Source organism: Molothrus ater, chromosome 3, assembly GCF_012460135.2.
Source record: "Molothrus ater isolate BHLD 08-10-18 breed brown headed cowbird chromosome 3, BPBGC_Mater_1.1, whole genome shotgun sequence".
In the NCBI taxonomy this organism is placed as follows: Eukaryota; Metazoa; Chordata; class Aves; order Passeriformes; family Icteridae; genus Molothrus; species Molothrus ater.
In genome coordinates, this window is record NC_050480.2 from 95,153,017 (window position 1) to 95,171,499 (window position 18,483).

The 18,483-nt window shown below is 37.8% G+C and overlaps 1 protein-coding gene across 1 annotated transcript in view; it reads right to left on the minus strand.

The window, feature by feature from the left end:
* The window catches only part of RIMS1 (regulating synaptic membrane exocytosis 1), a 307,545-nt gene that overhangs the window by 45,514 nt on the left and 243,548 nt on the right, over positions 1–18,483 (minus strand). The window contains 1 exon segment of the mRNA XM_036380202.2: positions 13,199–13,365. Within this exon segment, the coding sequence (XP_036236095.1) occupies positions 13,199–13,365 (167 nt within the window).

The following is an 18,483-nucleotide window of genomic DNA, read 5'->3' on the forward strand; positions in this document are numbered from 1 at the left end:
GTTAGTAAGACAGTGGTAAGAAAGCTAGAAAAATACTTGTCCATAAACTCACCTATGTAATATCTGGAAGTAAATCCTTTCACAGAAAAAATCTGAACTGATTGGTCATCGTTAAAATAAAAGCATTTCCCTCATTCACTTAGAATTACTGATGACGTACAAAAAAATATGTTAGGTGTTTGTTTTCACGAGCCCTCATTTTTCCTCCACCCATTTTCCCAAGAATGCAAGCCATGAGTAAATAAATGATGCCCTGTATTCCTTGCTGTGCAGATGATGTTGTGAGCTCTTTTCAGGCAGTTGCAGCAACTTGAAGCTTCCAGCAGAACCCCGGGCCCCCAGCAGCACAAGGCACTGAGCTTCCCCTCTCTCCTGCCGACTGCAGCACCACGTACTCACTCATAGCCCCTGTGCACCCTTTTGCAATGAGGCAGCTCATGAATACTAATAATCTCCTAAACACATAATAGCTCTGGACCAAAGGGAAGATATTTTTATCATGAGGAACATTACATTTCTAAAAATAAGCATCTTGTATTAGTATTATATGATATGTAATCAATAAATACAAACTATTAATTAATTATCTACAAATTTCTGTTATTCTAAGAAAATATTTATATTTTGTATTATATACGATATATTACGTTTGCTGCAAGATAAATTACTGTAAATTTTAAAATAAATATTTATAAATATTCATTAGCATTTAATAAATTAATTGAAGCATGGTGCTTTACAAACCAAATGACAAACATATATTCTATATTATAATTCTCTCTAGTTAGTCAAAAGAATTTTTTAGACCATAAAAGTTGGTTCAATCAAATAATAATTTTGTACAGTCTGTACCTACTGGAACTACGTATTTATTTAACATGCACATTGATCATATATTAGATTGTCCTAGGGTGAAATATGTCCTGTGAAATAGCTATTAAAGTCACAAAAAAAAAACAACCCCTTGCTTCTGCTGTCAAGAGTCCTATTGGTGTATTAAGATATATGAAGATCAGTAATTTCTATGTTATATTTGTTGCTGAGAATTCCTATTTTGCATGGAAGTGCCACTCAGTGCCACAGCTGCTCCCCCTGGGATGACAAATCCCCAGCATCCTCAGTCCCACTCTGTTCAGTGTGCAAACTCTCACTGAGCTAAGGGCTGGGGAAGATTTTGTTACAGCAGCCTCCTCTGGGAGCTTAACTGGTTAAAATCCTACTTTAGAAGCTCAGGAAATTTCCACATTGAACACAGTATGTCAGAATCCGGGCTGTGACAATGCTTTTCTCAGGAGCACACTGACCACTGAACTGTGCCAGCTTCACAGCTCTGACAGGTTTCTACTTTTTAAACTTGGAAAACTAGCATTTCTCTATGAAACAAACGAATAACAATTCAGAAAGCAAGCCTGAACATTATGAAAGATAAGCAGATTTTAACTGTTTTCCAAGCAAAAGATAAGCAGATTTTTTTATTATTTGCCATGAACATTTCAACTTAATTTATATTCTCTGAAACAAGCAGAACAATTGGCTCTGTATGTGGGAGCCCATGTGTCTGCCTGCACATACCCCAAGGCACCATCAGCCTGAAGCCAACTAACGACATGAATCATAAAACGAAACCAACACAAAAGCAGCCACTCCAGGGGCACTGCTCAGGGTTAACTGTTGCTATTAAAGCTGATGTGGAAAGGCTCATGTGAATCAAAGGACAAACAGCTCAAACTTGACTGCATATAGCCATGCATATATTCAGTTACCAAACATAGAAAGGATGTAAATCTGTATCGAGAAAATAGATATTGGGTGTGTGTGTGTATGACAAACACAAAGATGTGTATGTCCACACTGAAGGAAGCTTTTTTCAGCATCAAGAAAGCTCAATTCACCAATTTTTCTTTCTTTGCATGACATTCAGGAGTAATGTTATTTTCCCTGTTGTATTTTTTCCTCTAAAGCACGAGGTACTGAAGTACCTGTGGTGTTGCTGCTCTTCATGTAAAAAATGCTACATTCATTGGTATGAAATAGATTGCTCACTGCTCCTTTTCAAAAGTAGATAACAGCAACAGGCAATAGCAAAAAAAAAGGAAATGCAGGAGGAGAATCTGAAAAGCTGAATGGGATAGAGCAAGGTCAGGAATAACAAAAAAAGTGCAGATAAAATTATAAAAATGTAGTAAACTGAGATGAAGATAAAGGAAGTGATAAGTACTCTGAGGTCTGAGCCAGGGCTAAAACTATTTTGCTATGTTTCTTTAATCTAAAAATAACAAGTACTGCCTTTTCAAAATATTAGCATAATGTACTTAAACTAAAAGTTTATGGATTACATTTCATCTTTATCAACTGCAGTAATTAAATGAAAAACCAATTAAAATAATTTTTCCATTTTTCTGAAATTGTTAAGAAAGACTGCTGGTGATGTGACAGTTTCTTTGAAAGAGGAAACATAATTAGATAATTAAAAATGCAGAAGCAATGCTCCATAGTACATTTTTCATGTACAGATGTTCTGAAGGGATTAAAGACTCCATCTCCCTCCCTCTCTGACAGATATATAAAGCAGTTTATAATGATGGATTTTCAAAAATCATTATCTTTAGATAATGAATAATTAGAACATTAATTACTCTGGCTTCACCTTGGTGTTGTATACAAATGACCTCAAAACCAGAAGTTTCCATCTGTAATACACGCTTTGGGGCTAAAGAGGATACATTATATTTTTTAAGCAGCTTATCTAAAGTGTTTTCATTTATGTTGCCTTCATGGTAATAATTTGGAGGCTACTGTCCTCTATTTCCCCTGAAAAAAGCAGAAGTTGTGACTCAGGTTACATCAGAGTGCCTGTCCTTGCCCCAGGACAGATCACCTGAGCAGCAATATTAACTGTTCACAGGTCATGCTCAATGTGTTTCTCTCTAATGAAACTAGGAAGTGCACAGTTATTGAAACTTTTTTGGGGTTCAGTTTTTAGCTGCAGTGACTTGGATAATCAGAAACAAAGTAAAATTGGCAATTTACTTCAAGTTTTGCAGTGGATGTTTGCACTGTGGAGATTTTAGACAAAAATTGCCTTTCCTGTTACCTATATCTATTCTGTTTGTCAAACATGAAAAATTTAGGTAGAAATTTTCCATGCCTTGTTTCTGCCCATGGTCAAATTTCTTCTTTAATCTATTCTAAGTTCCAGCTGATATACCATGGCAGATTGCCTGACCCTTTTGAAGGAAATTACAAGAAAAAAACCCAAAACCAACAACAAACCCCAAATTATCAATTCACTTCACTTTAAGAAGTGGCTAATGCCTGACTGAAAGATTCCAATGAGGTGATCCTTCTATTTGGCACAAATACAGTACCTGACAGTTCTGAGTACCTGTCAATTTGGTAAAACAACTTCTTTAAGTGATACCTCTCATGTTCAAAGATTTCAAAGAATTTAAAGATTTCAAAGATATCAGATACCAGGTTTAGACACCAGGAAACTTTCTTGTTACAAAGTGACATTGCACTCACTCACAGGCCCTATTGCTAAATAGATCATACTTTTCCTGAAGATTACTATTTTGTCTCCAGGTCAGAGGCAGAAAGTCAGTGCCTCTCAGGAACTGCACCTCTTGTATCTGCATTTGGGAGAAATTAGCTAGACTTTCCAGGATGCAGGGAGGCTGCAATTGTTGCCCATCAGGCATGACTCAAGACAAGGTCAACTAACTGAAGTACAAAAAGAGTATAATGGACAATAATCCCTGGAAGGAAAGAGTTCGTAGTGATAGTGAAGTAGAAAGAGAATAAGAAAGTGAGGAATAAATTCTTTTTATCGCTCTTTCCAAAAACAAAACAGTTCCTAAAAATTCCTGTGGAAATGGAACAAAAGAAGTCTTTTCAATGTCTATCACAAGTACTTAGTATATTATCACTCCCTCAAAGGATGGCCAGTTTATCATTTGTAGCCACAAAACACTCACTATCATCTCTGCTTTTGCAGAGAAATCTTCTTCATGTGCCATCATCCCATTTTGCATGGTGAACTCAGGAACCATGCAGCCTCTTACTCTGTCATTGGGTTAAACAAACCAGAGCCTGAAGAATCATAGGTGAGTTTTGCTCCAAACTTCCCTCATGATGGGAATGTTGAATCCACAGCATCAAGACACAATAAAATCCCATGCAACAGGCAGTATATGACCACCAACAAAGACATGTCTGAAATGATTTGTCACTAATCAAATAAAAACTATGGGGCAAAGAGTGATTTCCCAGAGCAGTAATAAACTAGTCAAGTAAGAAGATAATTACAATTCCTGCCTCATTCTCTAAGCAAGTTTATAGAAGGCTTTATCCCTATGGCTTCACCTCAAAATCTTCATCAGGCTTTTTGCAATGTAAAAACCCTTTGTTTTTTTTTTTTTTTTTTTTTTTTTTTTGCAAAAAATGAACATTATTACCATCCCAAACTTTAAAAAAACCCCTCCTCATTTATCAGTTTTGATGACAGCTACAACACAATTGTCCACATCTGTGAAGTGAACATTTCTTAGTCCTTGCTAACCCTGCTAGGGAATTTGCAGTAACTACAAATTTCATTTTGCAGTGTAATAAAACTGTATTATCTTACAAGGCCTGCACTGTTTGTTCTTATATCCATGTTTCTCTATTTTAATTGTTGCATTTTAAGCAAAGTAGCAGTCATACTATTGCTACTCAACACAGTTACATGACGACTGACAAGTTTTCCATCAGCTCAAGCTTTTGGTGTACATGAAAACTAGACAAGGAGTTTAAAGTTTTGTTAAAAATACCTCTCTGTGTTGACAAAGATCATTCATTCCTCTAGGAGGAAAGTGAATCTAGGTATCAATCTATTAAGCACATACAGAAGTCTCCCCTCCCTGTTTTTAAATAAGGATATGAACTATTGTTCTTTTTAAATACATATTTAAGATGTTAACATTATGCCAATGTGTTCCACAGCATGTTATTAACAACCATTAAAAGTGTAATAATTCTTGCAAAAAACTATCACTATCTTGAGTGTAGACTTGTTAAAGAATTTAATTGGTTTTCACTTTCCTTGAAATTAACATTGTTTTTTGGCTTATAAATTTCCAATCCAGAAAAAAGACTGCTATTTGTACATTTTAATACAAAAGAAATATTGCATTGTAAATATACAAATTACTTTGATTAGTGTAGACTAGTTCTAATATCTCTCTTTCTTAGAAAGGAGGAATTCTGATTTACATAGAAGAAGATTGCACACTAATGAGAAATATATCCTAATCATCTTAAAAAATCTTGCACATTAAAATTGCAGGATCTACATTTTGTCATGAGAATGAAATACCCAGGTCAATAAATACTCTTAAGGCAAGTTAAATTTGCAGAGACAATTTAAAAAATAAATTGGGAACTTAGTATTTTGGCCATTAAAAATGGAAACTTCAGAAAAGAGAACAGCACTATGCCCCTAAAGCCATGTCAGTTCACATTAAGAAAAGACACGAGTAACTTTTCAATGAGCACCATTGCACTGGAGCTTTGACAGCTGATTAAAACCAAATCATATTGAAGCATTGATTCTGGTGACCCACAGCCCCGCTGATAGACTGCAACTGCAGCCATCTATAAATTTGCAAGACCTTAGCTAAGCAGGCTTTGAAGCAGGTGTAATATGGAAGATAAACAGGAAATGAGAACTTGGTTCAAGATTCTTTAGAAATGTGAAAGCTGAAAAGGTTGATCTGATTCATAAGTGAATATATATGCAGCAGAATTCATCATTTCTGCTACTGCTGCAGGTGTGTAATCTGACTCAGTGGTGCTTTAGGCCTGAGAAATATGGAACAGACCTTCCACTGTTATGCTTTGAAATACAACACATGGCAGAATTTAAGCAGAAACCCAGGAAACACCCCTTTGAAAATGCCATTTCAGGGCCAGCTTTCAACATGATGCAGACTGATATTGCCACACCACTGTCTGTGCACCTGTGGAGATTTGTAGGATCTAGCTCTTAATACACTGCCAACACCTACTTCTAAGCAAGAGACCCAGCTGCCAGAGCAGTGTGATCATGGTTACCAGAGGGCACACAGCTGGGAATGCATGAGGCATGCAGGGGTTTGGGTTTCTTTAAATCTGCTTGGCAGTGCCACAGCACATACAGCACACAAAATCATCTACTATGTCTTCTACTATGACACCCTGAAGGCTCTCAGAACCCAAGAATGAGGAACCACCTTGCTTCCAAGTACATGATCGTCTCCTTTCCAGACGAGGATCTGGGTTGATAACACCTTGAATAATTAAAATAACGTTTATTTTTATACAGAATACCAATAATGAGAGCTATAAGCCCTAGGAATACCCAATTTTACCTAGTACACACAAACAGATCCCTCTTATGCTTGGCTCCAGGACTGCACATTCCACTGCAAATTTACATAGCTCCATCCTTTCTTTACATAATGTGAACTTGCCCTTACACTGGTTCATTAAGAAATCTGGGATCAAACTTAGGCAGGGAACAAAATATTCGTTATATTCCACACATTTTCAGGCTCTTCTCCCAGGTTTAGATAATGAGTGTGGCATAGTGAATATCCTCCACAAAGCCAGTCTGATATTACTGGTGAATTTGTTCCTATTTTCCAGGAGATTTACTTTTATTGATGAATAAGCTTTAGTGTTCTGTTTTTGCTTCCACTAGTTCTGTTCGCAATATTTATATCAATAATTAAAAGATTTTACATTTCATTTTTTTCATGAGTAAAGTATCTTGACTACACCCTTAGTCACTGTAGCACAAATTCAATATAAAGATTTTAATTACTTTTGTAATTAACATGAAATGAATGGGTTTCTTTATTACAACACAGACCTCAATCTCATCAATGCCTGAAAAACCTTGGTGTGTTGTTTTCCTTCACTGTTATGACATGAAGTATAACTTTGCTCAGCTGGCTCTGTGGTGCAGTAGAGCTGCATTTTAGTGAATCAGTGTGCTGAGAAGGGGGGCTGCAGCCCTGGTCTAGAGAGGGTGGGGGAAGGAGTGAACAACTGTATTGCACCAGTCACATCACATACATTTATGATGTAACAAGCAGCATTATTGGGAATCCTGAGAAGAGGTTAGAAGACCCTTCAGACTCTCTCTAGACTCTCACCACTATAAATTGTATCCAACTAGCTCTAAAGCACTACATGAGAGGATGGAAAACCAGTGGGAGAAAATCTATGTCCAATCCAGAGAGTGACCTCTGGCTAAATCATCTTGAGAGATCTGCAGCTCAAGGCTGCTGTTTGTCCTCAGTGAGATGGCAAACCTCCAGTCACTTTACCTGGCTCCAAACTAAAGACACTGAGCATTTTGTGCAAGAGAACAGCATAATAAGCAGCATGAAATGAAAATCTGAAAGAGAGTCACAGAACAGGTGAGGCTGGAGGACCCTTTTGGAGATTGCAAGATCCAACTCATACTGCAGGTGTGATAAGAGCAGGTTGCTCAGGGCCATATCTGCTTGGGGTTTGGATATCCCCAGATATTGGGACTTTGCAAAATCTCAGTACCACCTGTTCCAGTGTTTAATAAATTTTCACAGAAAAAAATGTTTTTCTCATGTTTTAATGTGATTTGCCTTATTTCAGTTTGTGCTCATCCTCTCACTGAGAAGAGCCTGGCCTTTTTTCTCCAGTCTCTCTCTGCAGGCATTTATGCACATTGATAAGACTTCCCTTGAGCCTTCTCTACTCCAGGGTAGACACTCAGCTCTCTTGGCCTCTGCTTGTATGACAGACACTCTAACCCCTTCACCATCTTGCTGTGCGTCCCCAGTGTGCAATGGCACATGGGGTTACTGCTCCCCAGGTGCAGGATTTTTCATTTCCTTTGTTGAGCCTAATGAGGTTCCTAAATTTCTCCATTGTTGAGGTCCCTCTGAATAGTGTTACAATCCCCTACTATATCAACTATTGATATCAGTTTTCTGTTGTCTGCTAACCTGCTGAGGGTGCATTCTGCCCCATCATTCCAAACACAAATGAAGATGTTAAACAGTACTGCCTTAATATTGACCCCAAGCATTCAGCACAAATGCTTTGCCTCCAGCTGGGGTTTGTGTCACAGGTCACAATGCCCTGAGCCTGGCATTCAGCCAGTTTCCAATCTGCCTCACTGTTTATTTACCTGGGCTGTACCTCCTCAGCTTGTCTGTGAGGGTGTTTAAGAGGGTGTTGAACTTCTTAGCAGAGACAAGATAGAGAACATCTGATATTCTTCTCTCATCCATCAAGCTAGCCAACTAATGAAACAAGGCCATCAGGCTGGTCAGTCTTGATTTGCCCTTTGTGATTTCATGCTGACTATCCACAATCACCCCCTTGTTCTACACATATGTTTGGAAATAGTTTCCAGGACTGTTTGTTCCATCACCTACCCAAAGGTTGAGCTAAGGCTGACAGGCCTATAGCTTACAAGATCCCTTTCCCATCTTGAAGATAGTAGTGATGATTTTTCTTCCAGTCTTGAAGAACATCTCCTGAATGCCACGTTCCAAAGATTACTGGCTGGCTTTGCAATGCCATCAGTCAACAACAGCTCATTTAGTATTCATGGGTACACCTCATCAAATGCAATAACTTTTACATGTCCAGTTTATTTAAATGTTCCTTGATCAGGTAATTCTCTGCTGAGTCCTTGCTCCAGACTTTCCCTTTGGTCATCAGTGCACTACAGAAACCTCCTGGATTTCTTGTGCCCTACTGCATTGCTCAACCAGCAGATACCAGGATGGTTTAGGTTCTCCATGAAAACCAGAACCTACAACTGGAAGAAGGCTTCATCTAATTCTTCCTGATCAAGAAGTCCATAGCAGACACCCACAATATCATGACATTGGTTGGGCCTCTAACCCTGAGCTATAAACTCTCAGCTGGTTCATCACCCATCTCTAGGCAGAGCTCCCTGCATATTCTGCTCTCTCACAGAAAGGGCTTGCTATCCTTCCTGCTATCCTGCCCTGTGCTTCCATGGATTGCAGCACTCCAGTAATAGGAACTATCCCAGCACTTCTCTGTAATCATGATGAGACCACAGTCCTGCAGCTGCACAACAAACCCCCAATTCCTCTGGCTTGTTCCCCGTGCTTTAGAGCACAGGTCATCTGGAGAGCCACACGCTTGTGCTCATTCCCCAGAAAAGGTATGAGAGCTTTCCCTAAATGCTCTTCTCTCAATCACATCCTTATTCACGTGCACAAACTCTGGGTGGCTCCTCCCTGCCCTGTTTTGTTGTTTATGAGGTCCTGGTTGTCTCCATCTCTCTGCACCCATTGCCTATCAACCCATCAACCACTTCCTCACTTGATCCCAAATCATCATTTCTCTACTCCTTCATTCCTGTTTTAGAGCTCAGGTGTACTGGAGTTAAGCTTCAGTGTACTGAAAGAACAACAGCTGCACAAAATTTGTATATTCTGCTCTGCAAATCAGGGAAGAAAAGGTTTGTCAGGTAGAGTCTGACAGTACAAACTTCAATGACATACGGAGAACAAAATTCCCAAAAACCATATATAAGCTTGTGATACAAGCCATTCAGTGGCATGGCATAACATGTGAAATAATTAGAACTGGTTTAAATCCACTATTACAACTCATTACATTATCCTCTTTCCTTGATAAGCTCATATAAAATATTTTAATTACACTTAAGCATTCAATTTAAAAAAGCGTGTAAAAACAGATTAAAATTTGGCACAGACATAATGATATTATATCACACATTGATCAAGATAAAAACCATAATTCTTAATAAGATGTGGTTTTCAAATTTAAAATGAGAGATAACAGTAATATTCCTAATGCAGGGGCAATTTGTTTGAAATTCAGATACAGTGAGACAAATTCACCTTAAAAAAAATTATTTAGTCTTTCATAAATTTAGCAGATTTTATTAAATCAGATTTAAGTGAAACACCTTATGGTAGCTTGTTCCTCCAAAACAGAAGCCTCCACCTCACCTTTACCATGCAGGATAGCTCCCTACTTAACAGCACCAAGAAGTCCAGGTATCTTTGCATAAACAGGCTACAAATGAAAAGTGGTCCAGTGACAGAAGCTGGCATAGTTTTTTATTTAGTCAGCAAATATCCTTCTTTGTCTGATCATGTCCATATGGTGCTGATTAATCATCATGGGTTCCTATTTATCAATCATTTGCATTAAACCACAAAAATAGTTCCTTCTGCTTCATTTAGGATGTGAGAAATGTTTCAGAGCTATACACAGTGACGTCTCCAACACATGCAGGCACAAAGTACTGCGTGACTGCAGCATGAATGCATAAAGACCATGATCAATAAAAGCAAGTCTCCATAAAGAAGGACTGATAATTTGGCTTCACTCATTAAATACACACCAACTCCAAATTCACAAATCTGATTCTGATTCAAATCAGAAGTCCCAGAACTTTTTGTTTACACACTAAAAATTCCTGGTACTTTTTTCTGCACTTCCAACCGGAGAGCACAGCAGCCAGCCAGACTACCCAGAACAGTAACAAGAAAGATGCTTTGAATAATTTCATATACAGAGTAGCTTATCCATGTAAAGCCATTTGTTATAACACATACCTGAAAATGCTAAACAAATTAGAGAGCAAGAAGCTATTTTATATACTTGCATTTAGAACTTGCATCAATCACTTCAGGTCACTAATCTGAGCCCCAGACTACTCTTCAAAATAAGGATACTTGTTGAATGACTCAATTTAGTGAAATGGCTAGAACTGAGCTACCTCCTCTTTGAGTTTCTATATGCTTACTAGGTTCATATTTAGAACATATATGGAGAACAAAACTGGGTGCATAGAAAAGGCAGTTCAACAAACTTTGTCCTTAAATGTAACATTATGCTCACACAGTTGCCATGGCCACTGGCCTGACACACTTCCAAATGAAGATGATGCTGGATAGGTGGTTTCAGAATGACAAAAACAGCTAGACAAAAAATGCTACCCTTTCTGCTCAACCATCCTATCCTTATCCCATCCTGTTAGATACATGTTAACGTTGGCTTCTTTGGAGGCAAAAATAAAATTTAAATTTCAAATTCCTAATCAAACTTGAACTTAAAACTTCTAATTCCTTGACCTTAAAGAAACTTTAGCAATTGAGAGAAAGAATCCTTTTAATCTTAAATGTCAAAAATTAAAGCAACCAGTCTAAACAAGTCATCTAGGGTTTTTTCAACAATTAATGCTAGAAAAGGATGATTCCCCTGCCTTTGACACCTGTCTGAAGATGAGGTGAACCATCCAAGATAAGTGTTTTTTTCCCTTTTAATGGTGGCTTAGGTAAGCTAAAAAAATAATTTAATAAAGGCCTATTTTTAGGTGAATTCACTGAAGATACATAGCTTTTAAGGCTGGAGTTACACAGCATGAATCTCAAGATGAAAAAAATTGTTCCTGAAACAATCAACCCTTTCCCCAATCTTTCAATTTCTTCCTCATATTTCTACTGAAGGAACTGCATTGTATGTTACTGCTACACATCTTGTTCACTACGGAAGTACTACGTGAATTTAGAGAAGATTAAAGCTAGCCATAAAGTGTCTGATTTCTGAGGTATGGATCCTGTGGATAGTATCAGAAAGGAAGGCATCTAAATTCCATTTACATCTCACTTTTCTGGTCTAGAGTGAAGCTGAACTGGAACTCCCACCGCAGACACTTGGCTTTGTATATTAGGTCATCCAATTCTGTACCCAAAGTGCTCTGCTACTCCTAAGAATGGAAGAGGTTGAGGATTTGACCCCAGGTTTCACCCTTGCCAGGCTCACACAAGGCTACTGGTTCTCCCAGTCCTGATATTAACAATCAGATATCCTGGAATTTTCAAGGAAAATTTCAGATAAAATCTGTCACACATATCTGTGGGAAAAAAATTCCATTTTTGTTGAACCTGACAAGGACACTGTGAGAGGCCCTAGTTGAGAAAAATTCTGTCTGTGAAATAAGGTATTTTGGTATGAAAAGAGCCCCTTGTAAGAGTCAAATACTGAAAAGCTAGGACATGATGAAATGCAGCATTGAAGGACATGAATTGAAATTGCTTTAAATACATTCAGTCACACTGCAGTCTTCTGCTGGATTGTGGCTTACTGCAGTTGTCAGGTTACATCTCCACCAATGTGAAATATGACTTTAAACACCCTTGTGAACATTCCTTGAGAAGAAAATGAGGTGTATCTAGCTCAAACACAGAGGCCAGTTGCTGAGTTTTCCTAACATCCCTTCCTTCTGCATAAACATACCAAACTCCTGCAGCTGATCTCAGACACTGAGTCTGTCTAGAAGTGTTTTGAGTGGTAAATGATGCCTTCCAGACTTATATTAGGCAGATTTCCTGGTAGGGATAATTTTTTTTTTACAGTTTATAATTCTTCTTGTGTTTTAGAAAACCTAAAGTCGAATTTTTGACAGTTCAGGAATTGGCAAATGTAATCAAAGACTACCAAGCTAATCCTAGAGCAGTTGTAGTTGCTGAGAGTTTTGTCATCAAGTTAAATGAAAACAAAAACCAATGTGTGTATCTAAAAAAGCCCTAACCCCAGAATAGATTAGTATTAAGGATGAAAGATGTATTTGATTATTGATAATGGAACTGCATTAAACTACTTTTGAACAAGAAATATCAAAATTACTACATGAATACTAGTTTCAAATCTAGTAATTTCTCATATACATGAAAACAGCAAAATAAAGGCATGTAGGTAGGGAAAAATACTTTGAGGAAGAAAAACCAAACTTTAATGAAAAAACTGCCTAACTAAAAACATCTAGTAATATTTCTGCTGTAATACCTTACTGACATACTGATTACACTGATTTTTAACCAACAATGAGAGGACAGCCTGTGTTCAGGTTCAAGTGGGATGAATACATTAATCTATCATCTTCTCATGGGAAGTTTGCTTTCTGTTTAGGATGCACAACTGCAAAAATATTGTCATCTTAGGCCAGTCGTGGAAGACAGTTTATATGTGCATAAGAAAACGGTTTATATGTGCATAACACTTTTCACAAATTCTTATGTTGTGATTATCCAGTTTCGAGGATTTCTGGTTGTGTTCTGGCACTCAGTGAAAGAGGGAATGTGATGCAATTGAAGCTGCATGGAGAACTCACCTGATCCTGCCCCGAGGGCGCTCAGATTGCTCTGACATAAAACTTGTGCTGCTGAGGCGAGAGGCACTGCTGGTTCGGGAAATGGCTGACACATCACTGACATCACTATCTGATGATTTGGCAGAGACGTTATCACAACTTCTGTACTGATCTGTTTGTATGTTATACTAGAGATCAAGAAAAGAAAGGGTGAGGAGTCTCATCAAAACAGAACACATTCATCGAGACAACACAGGACCTAAGAATGGCAATTCTCTAACTGCTTTTAGATATAACAAAATTGTATGAAATTCAAAGATATGCCTACATGAAATAATGCTTTTACATCTAGTGCAGAAATGAAACATGTTATTTATGGACTAAAGAAGATACTTGGAATAAAATAACACATTGGCAATTAAATAGGCTGTTGGTTCTTCAGCACACTAGAACTTACAATAAAGAAATATTATTTGAAATATTTATGCAGCAGACAGACATCTCAAGTACATGCATACCATCCATTTGGATATAGACTCTACTTTAAGTTTTTAAAATATTAAAAATATATGCTGTGAAATACCTACACATAGCACTGCATATGAGCCTGAACGAAATGTAAGGCTACATGAAGGTATTAGGGACTGATATCAGTTCCTAAACTCTATAAAAAAAGAAAAAAATTACATTTTCTATCTCAAAATTTCTCTTTGTATTGTGATACTAGAGGACTAGTTAGGCAGAAGGCTAACTCAGTAAATAGAGAATTTTTCCAGGTAATTCCTTGATCTAGTTGCTTTTACATCTGCACACGCCTAAGAACTAGCAGAGGACCCAGCAGGAGGAATATGTGGACAAACATAGAAGTTACTTCACTTTTCAAATCAACTGTGACACCACACTACCTAATGCTCTTATTGCTCATATCATCAGCCAGACAGGTACAAAAGGAAGCTTCAATCCTAGCAATGACTTACTTTACTTACCTAAATCTTCACTCACAGAGATATGAGGACCAAATAGTTTTCAGGCTGACAAAACTAAAACTCGCTGTCATTAGAGGAAGGTACTCTTGGCTGGAAAGGAACTAAACCAGTGGCATACTTCCCAGGGTATATTATGGGAAAACTATTAACACATAGGAGCACTAGGCAGTTTTTGACATGACACTCTAGAGAGTTCATTTTCCAGATCTGTGCTCTGCAAAATTACAAGTGATAAAAGTTTATTTATGAATCATACACAAATCTCTGGCTGTCTGTGAACATACAAACTCCAACTAGGCACTGGGCTGCTGGTTGAGTCGCTCAGCAAATGCCATGACAATTTCAAAAACCTGGCAAACACAAGCTTGGGTTTGTGCAGATGAGTGTATCAGGTCTCCTTTCCTTAAGCCAGGTTTATCTTCTCTTGCTCCAGTGCCTGTCAGCAGCTATGCTTGTGCACACTTGGAAACCTCTTGGTAAAACATTGAACATAAAATGAGGAAGTCAACAGGAGTAGAGAAGGGGAAGGAATAAAGCAATTCTAAGCAGCAATTGTAAATATAGAAATCTACAGGACAAATGGAGGTTATACAAATTTACTGTCTCTCTGTGTCTCTCAGGTGTGCATTAGAACACTGCACTAGAACAGAGCAGAAACTCTAAGCAATACCCTGTGAGGGCCTTGCAGTGCCTAATTAAAAACATCTGCAGGAGACAAGGCTGTCACTTTAAGAAAATGGGTAACAGAAAGGACTAAAGTACCATGATGCTCAAAAATAAATTCAACTACAGCAGGAATTTACTGGGAGGTTCTCTTTACAAGTGAATTGTGACTTTACTGAATATAAATGCCCAATGGGGGGAGACTATGCTGATATGTTTATTCAGATCACCTTTTGTTAATGGCTTGTAGATTCTAATAAACAATTTTGCTAATTGCTATCCTTCAGACTGCAAGATAAAATGGTAACTCCAAACTGGAAACACAAAGCATAATAATTCTTATCAGACCTATTTTATAAGAAGATATCATGTTTTCCTTCTAAAGTCTAAAAAAATATTCAAAGCAAGAATACAAGTTTGAAAACTTTTTACTTAGGCTAAATATTCAGAGGCTAGAAAACTGAATGGTTAATTCTCTCCAGCATAAGTTAAATTGCCTCAGTCCTGAATCAGACTTGATGTTTTATGCAAAAATCCTAAAGAATTCCTAATGAATCCCTCAAGCTCTAAATGAGACATGTAAAAATATGAAAACTATCTGGACACATGGAATGATCTGACTTTCCATTAATCCAAACAGATTTGCAGTCTGCAAAATCATCCCATTAAATAATAAAATTTCTATTGATTTCAATGAAATAGGGATTTCACACATCCCATATATTGAGATTATATCTACAAATTAATCTTTTGAAGTAGAGGTTTCAAAAATTCTTTGTTTAAAATATAACCAAGCAATCTCTCTCAAATGCATGGGGTTTCTTAAGTACAGCATCAGACTGTTTCAGAACCACCTCCATGCTTAATTTGTATTTGCTGAAGACAATCTGACTTCTTCCCTCTGCCATTATAATGTCCAATTACTTCTCTTCCTCATCAAAAAGTCCATATTCTCTTTGTGGCCTTTGGTTTGAGAGTGTACACAGTGAACCTGCAGTGGTAGAAGGCTTCGGTGGTCCCTGAGCAACCATGACATGCTGCTGGAGAAGGCAGACTCCCCCACCAGAGAACCACCAAGGCCAGATGCAGTGACTTCTGGAAGCTTTCCTGCTGGAAGCCTTCCTTCTAAATATTGAGGGAGGTTTTGGCTGCTGGCCTTGGTTCCAAGCCACACCTGAATCAGGCTGTTAGCACTCAATTTATGATTCAACAGGTGGACTGGGTATGTCATGAAAAAGACCCCCTGTTTCACTTGTACTGAATTTATTCCACCTTTCATGGGGTATCCAGGTGGGCTGGGAAGGATGGGGAGAGGGGAGAGAGGGAAAGCATCAAGCATGGTTGTGCAGCTTACTGGTTAGAATACTGTGAGAGAAGTTACAAGTCCCAGTTTGTGTATCAGTGGCTTTTTAGAGGTTCAGCCTCATCAATTGAATGTTCAGTATCAATATGAAACCATCTACTGGTGCAGGAATCTTCAGCCCAGGTATCATCCTGTAAGTGGCAGCTATATAGATACCCTCACTCTGTTTTGCTCCTTATAATCCAGCAGTCTGAAAAATGGAATTGTTTTGTAGATATCAGACTGGCTTAAAAGACAGTTTTTCATATGTTGGTAAACAGAATTTTACAGTGAGATAAGACATAAATAAAAGACTGAATGCATGTCTTCTACTTGCCTTGTATTGCAATCACACTGCAAAAAACATCCTAAATGAGATTTTCATGGCATGGCTGAGCTTTTCCTATCCCTTTACACTGTATGCCACTGCTGTGATTCCCAAGAAACTGAAAACCTTTCCCTTCACAGAAATAGAGATTAGCACAAAAAGTAATGATGCTGAAAATTAATGCTGAGTGCTACAGAGTTTGCATTTTCCTACCACTACTTCTGGATTTAGCTTTTCCTTCTTATACCTGCTGCTTCTAATTAATTCACTGACTTCTACAGGAGGCATACAAGTTGTCCTAATGATTTCCTACCTGCCTCTGATACAATCTGATAATCAGTCATCTCAGCTAACAGATGAACAAAATTAAGGCAATTTTGAAGTTAACCTTTTTCCCTTCAAATACAGAGAGAAATAAATCGTATTATTCCATACAGCAGTGCTCATTAAAATGAGAATATTTTACTACTGCAATACACCTGAATGTACAATTCAGAAGAAAAATAACATGGGCTAAGATCCTCTTATATGGTACCTGCAATGAAGTAATGTCTGCAGGTTTCCAACTGGGCTCAAAAATAATATGATAAAGTTCTATGGTAAGGCAAAAAACTGCTGCTCTTTGAAACTGCACATATATTTGCAATAAGTTTCCCTGAGATATTATATTTAACCATTGCATCATTTTGAATCTTCAAAATGAAGTATATTTTCAGTGCAACCACTTTTCTTTCAGCTCTATATCTTAAAGTTTATGTAACATTTCTTTTCTAAGGTGCACTATTCATCACATTAGGAGAGTCACTGAAGTTTGCAGCAACTTCAATAGCAATTACTAAAGAGTAGGTCTGGTTTTTTAAAAATTAATAACAACTAGTTTCAAATGCCAAAATTATCTGTGCTTTCCTTGCCTGCATTACAAAAACAGACATCTATAAACAGCTGGAATGCAGTTCTTCCATTCACTTTATCACCTGTGGAGCTGTTGCTTCTTGCTCACCAGCAAAATGAGAAAAAAGGGCTATGATGAACTGCAGATGTGTTAACATCAATGGGAAGAGCATAGCCACAGACAAAAAGAGTGTACATCACAAATTATTTTACAGCTCCTTCATGACTAACAATGTTAGCAATTTTACTGATTATAAGGCACATCTTAGAAGTCATTTAACAGTTCATTATAATTGGATTATCTTACATATTAGAAAGTATTTCTAATATGAAAGTATTTCTATTCCTAGATTTAACTCCCAAAACCATGAAGAATACAAGAGTTCAGAGTGTACTGTCCTTTGACTGCAAAAAAAGTCCCAGGTGATTAACCTTGACAAATATATACCTCATTATGTGCTCAAAATGAGGAAATGAAATGAGAAAATAAAATGGGTTTAAAATGAGGTCATTATCATGAGGAAAGGGAAATACAGACCAGATGCACAGATTCATTCAGGGGCTACAGAAGTCTTGAGATCACATCTATCTTTTGAGGCACTCTAATGAGGCATTTTGTCAGAAAACACTGAATCCTGCACAAAGCACCTTGAGTTTTATGATTGCTCACATGGGGTTCCTCTGAAAGCTGCTGGCATTCACAGCCCAGCAGTTGGCACCTCAGGCTGTTCAGGGCTCACCACTGACTCCCACCAGCTTCTGTCTTAGGAGCAGCTCACACCATGGTCCAGGGGCCACTAAGCACCAGTGATTCTAAAAACCCTTCCTACAATGGTATCCGACTCCTATGAACACGGCTCAGCTTCCAAACAGGGAACAGTAAAAATGAGCGAGTCAAACCATGAGGAAACTGCAGTGAAGCCCGCAGGTCACATGAATGGAACTCACTAAATTTTGTAAAATCCAGGCAGCACTGGAGTGATTGCCATCTTAATACAACATATATTAAAGATTTTTTTCTTCAAGGTGGGGGAAGGGGACCAAAAGAAGATGTCACATCTATGTCCAAAAGTATTTTCTATATACAGCCCTAGAT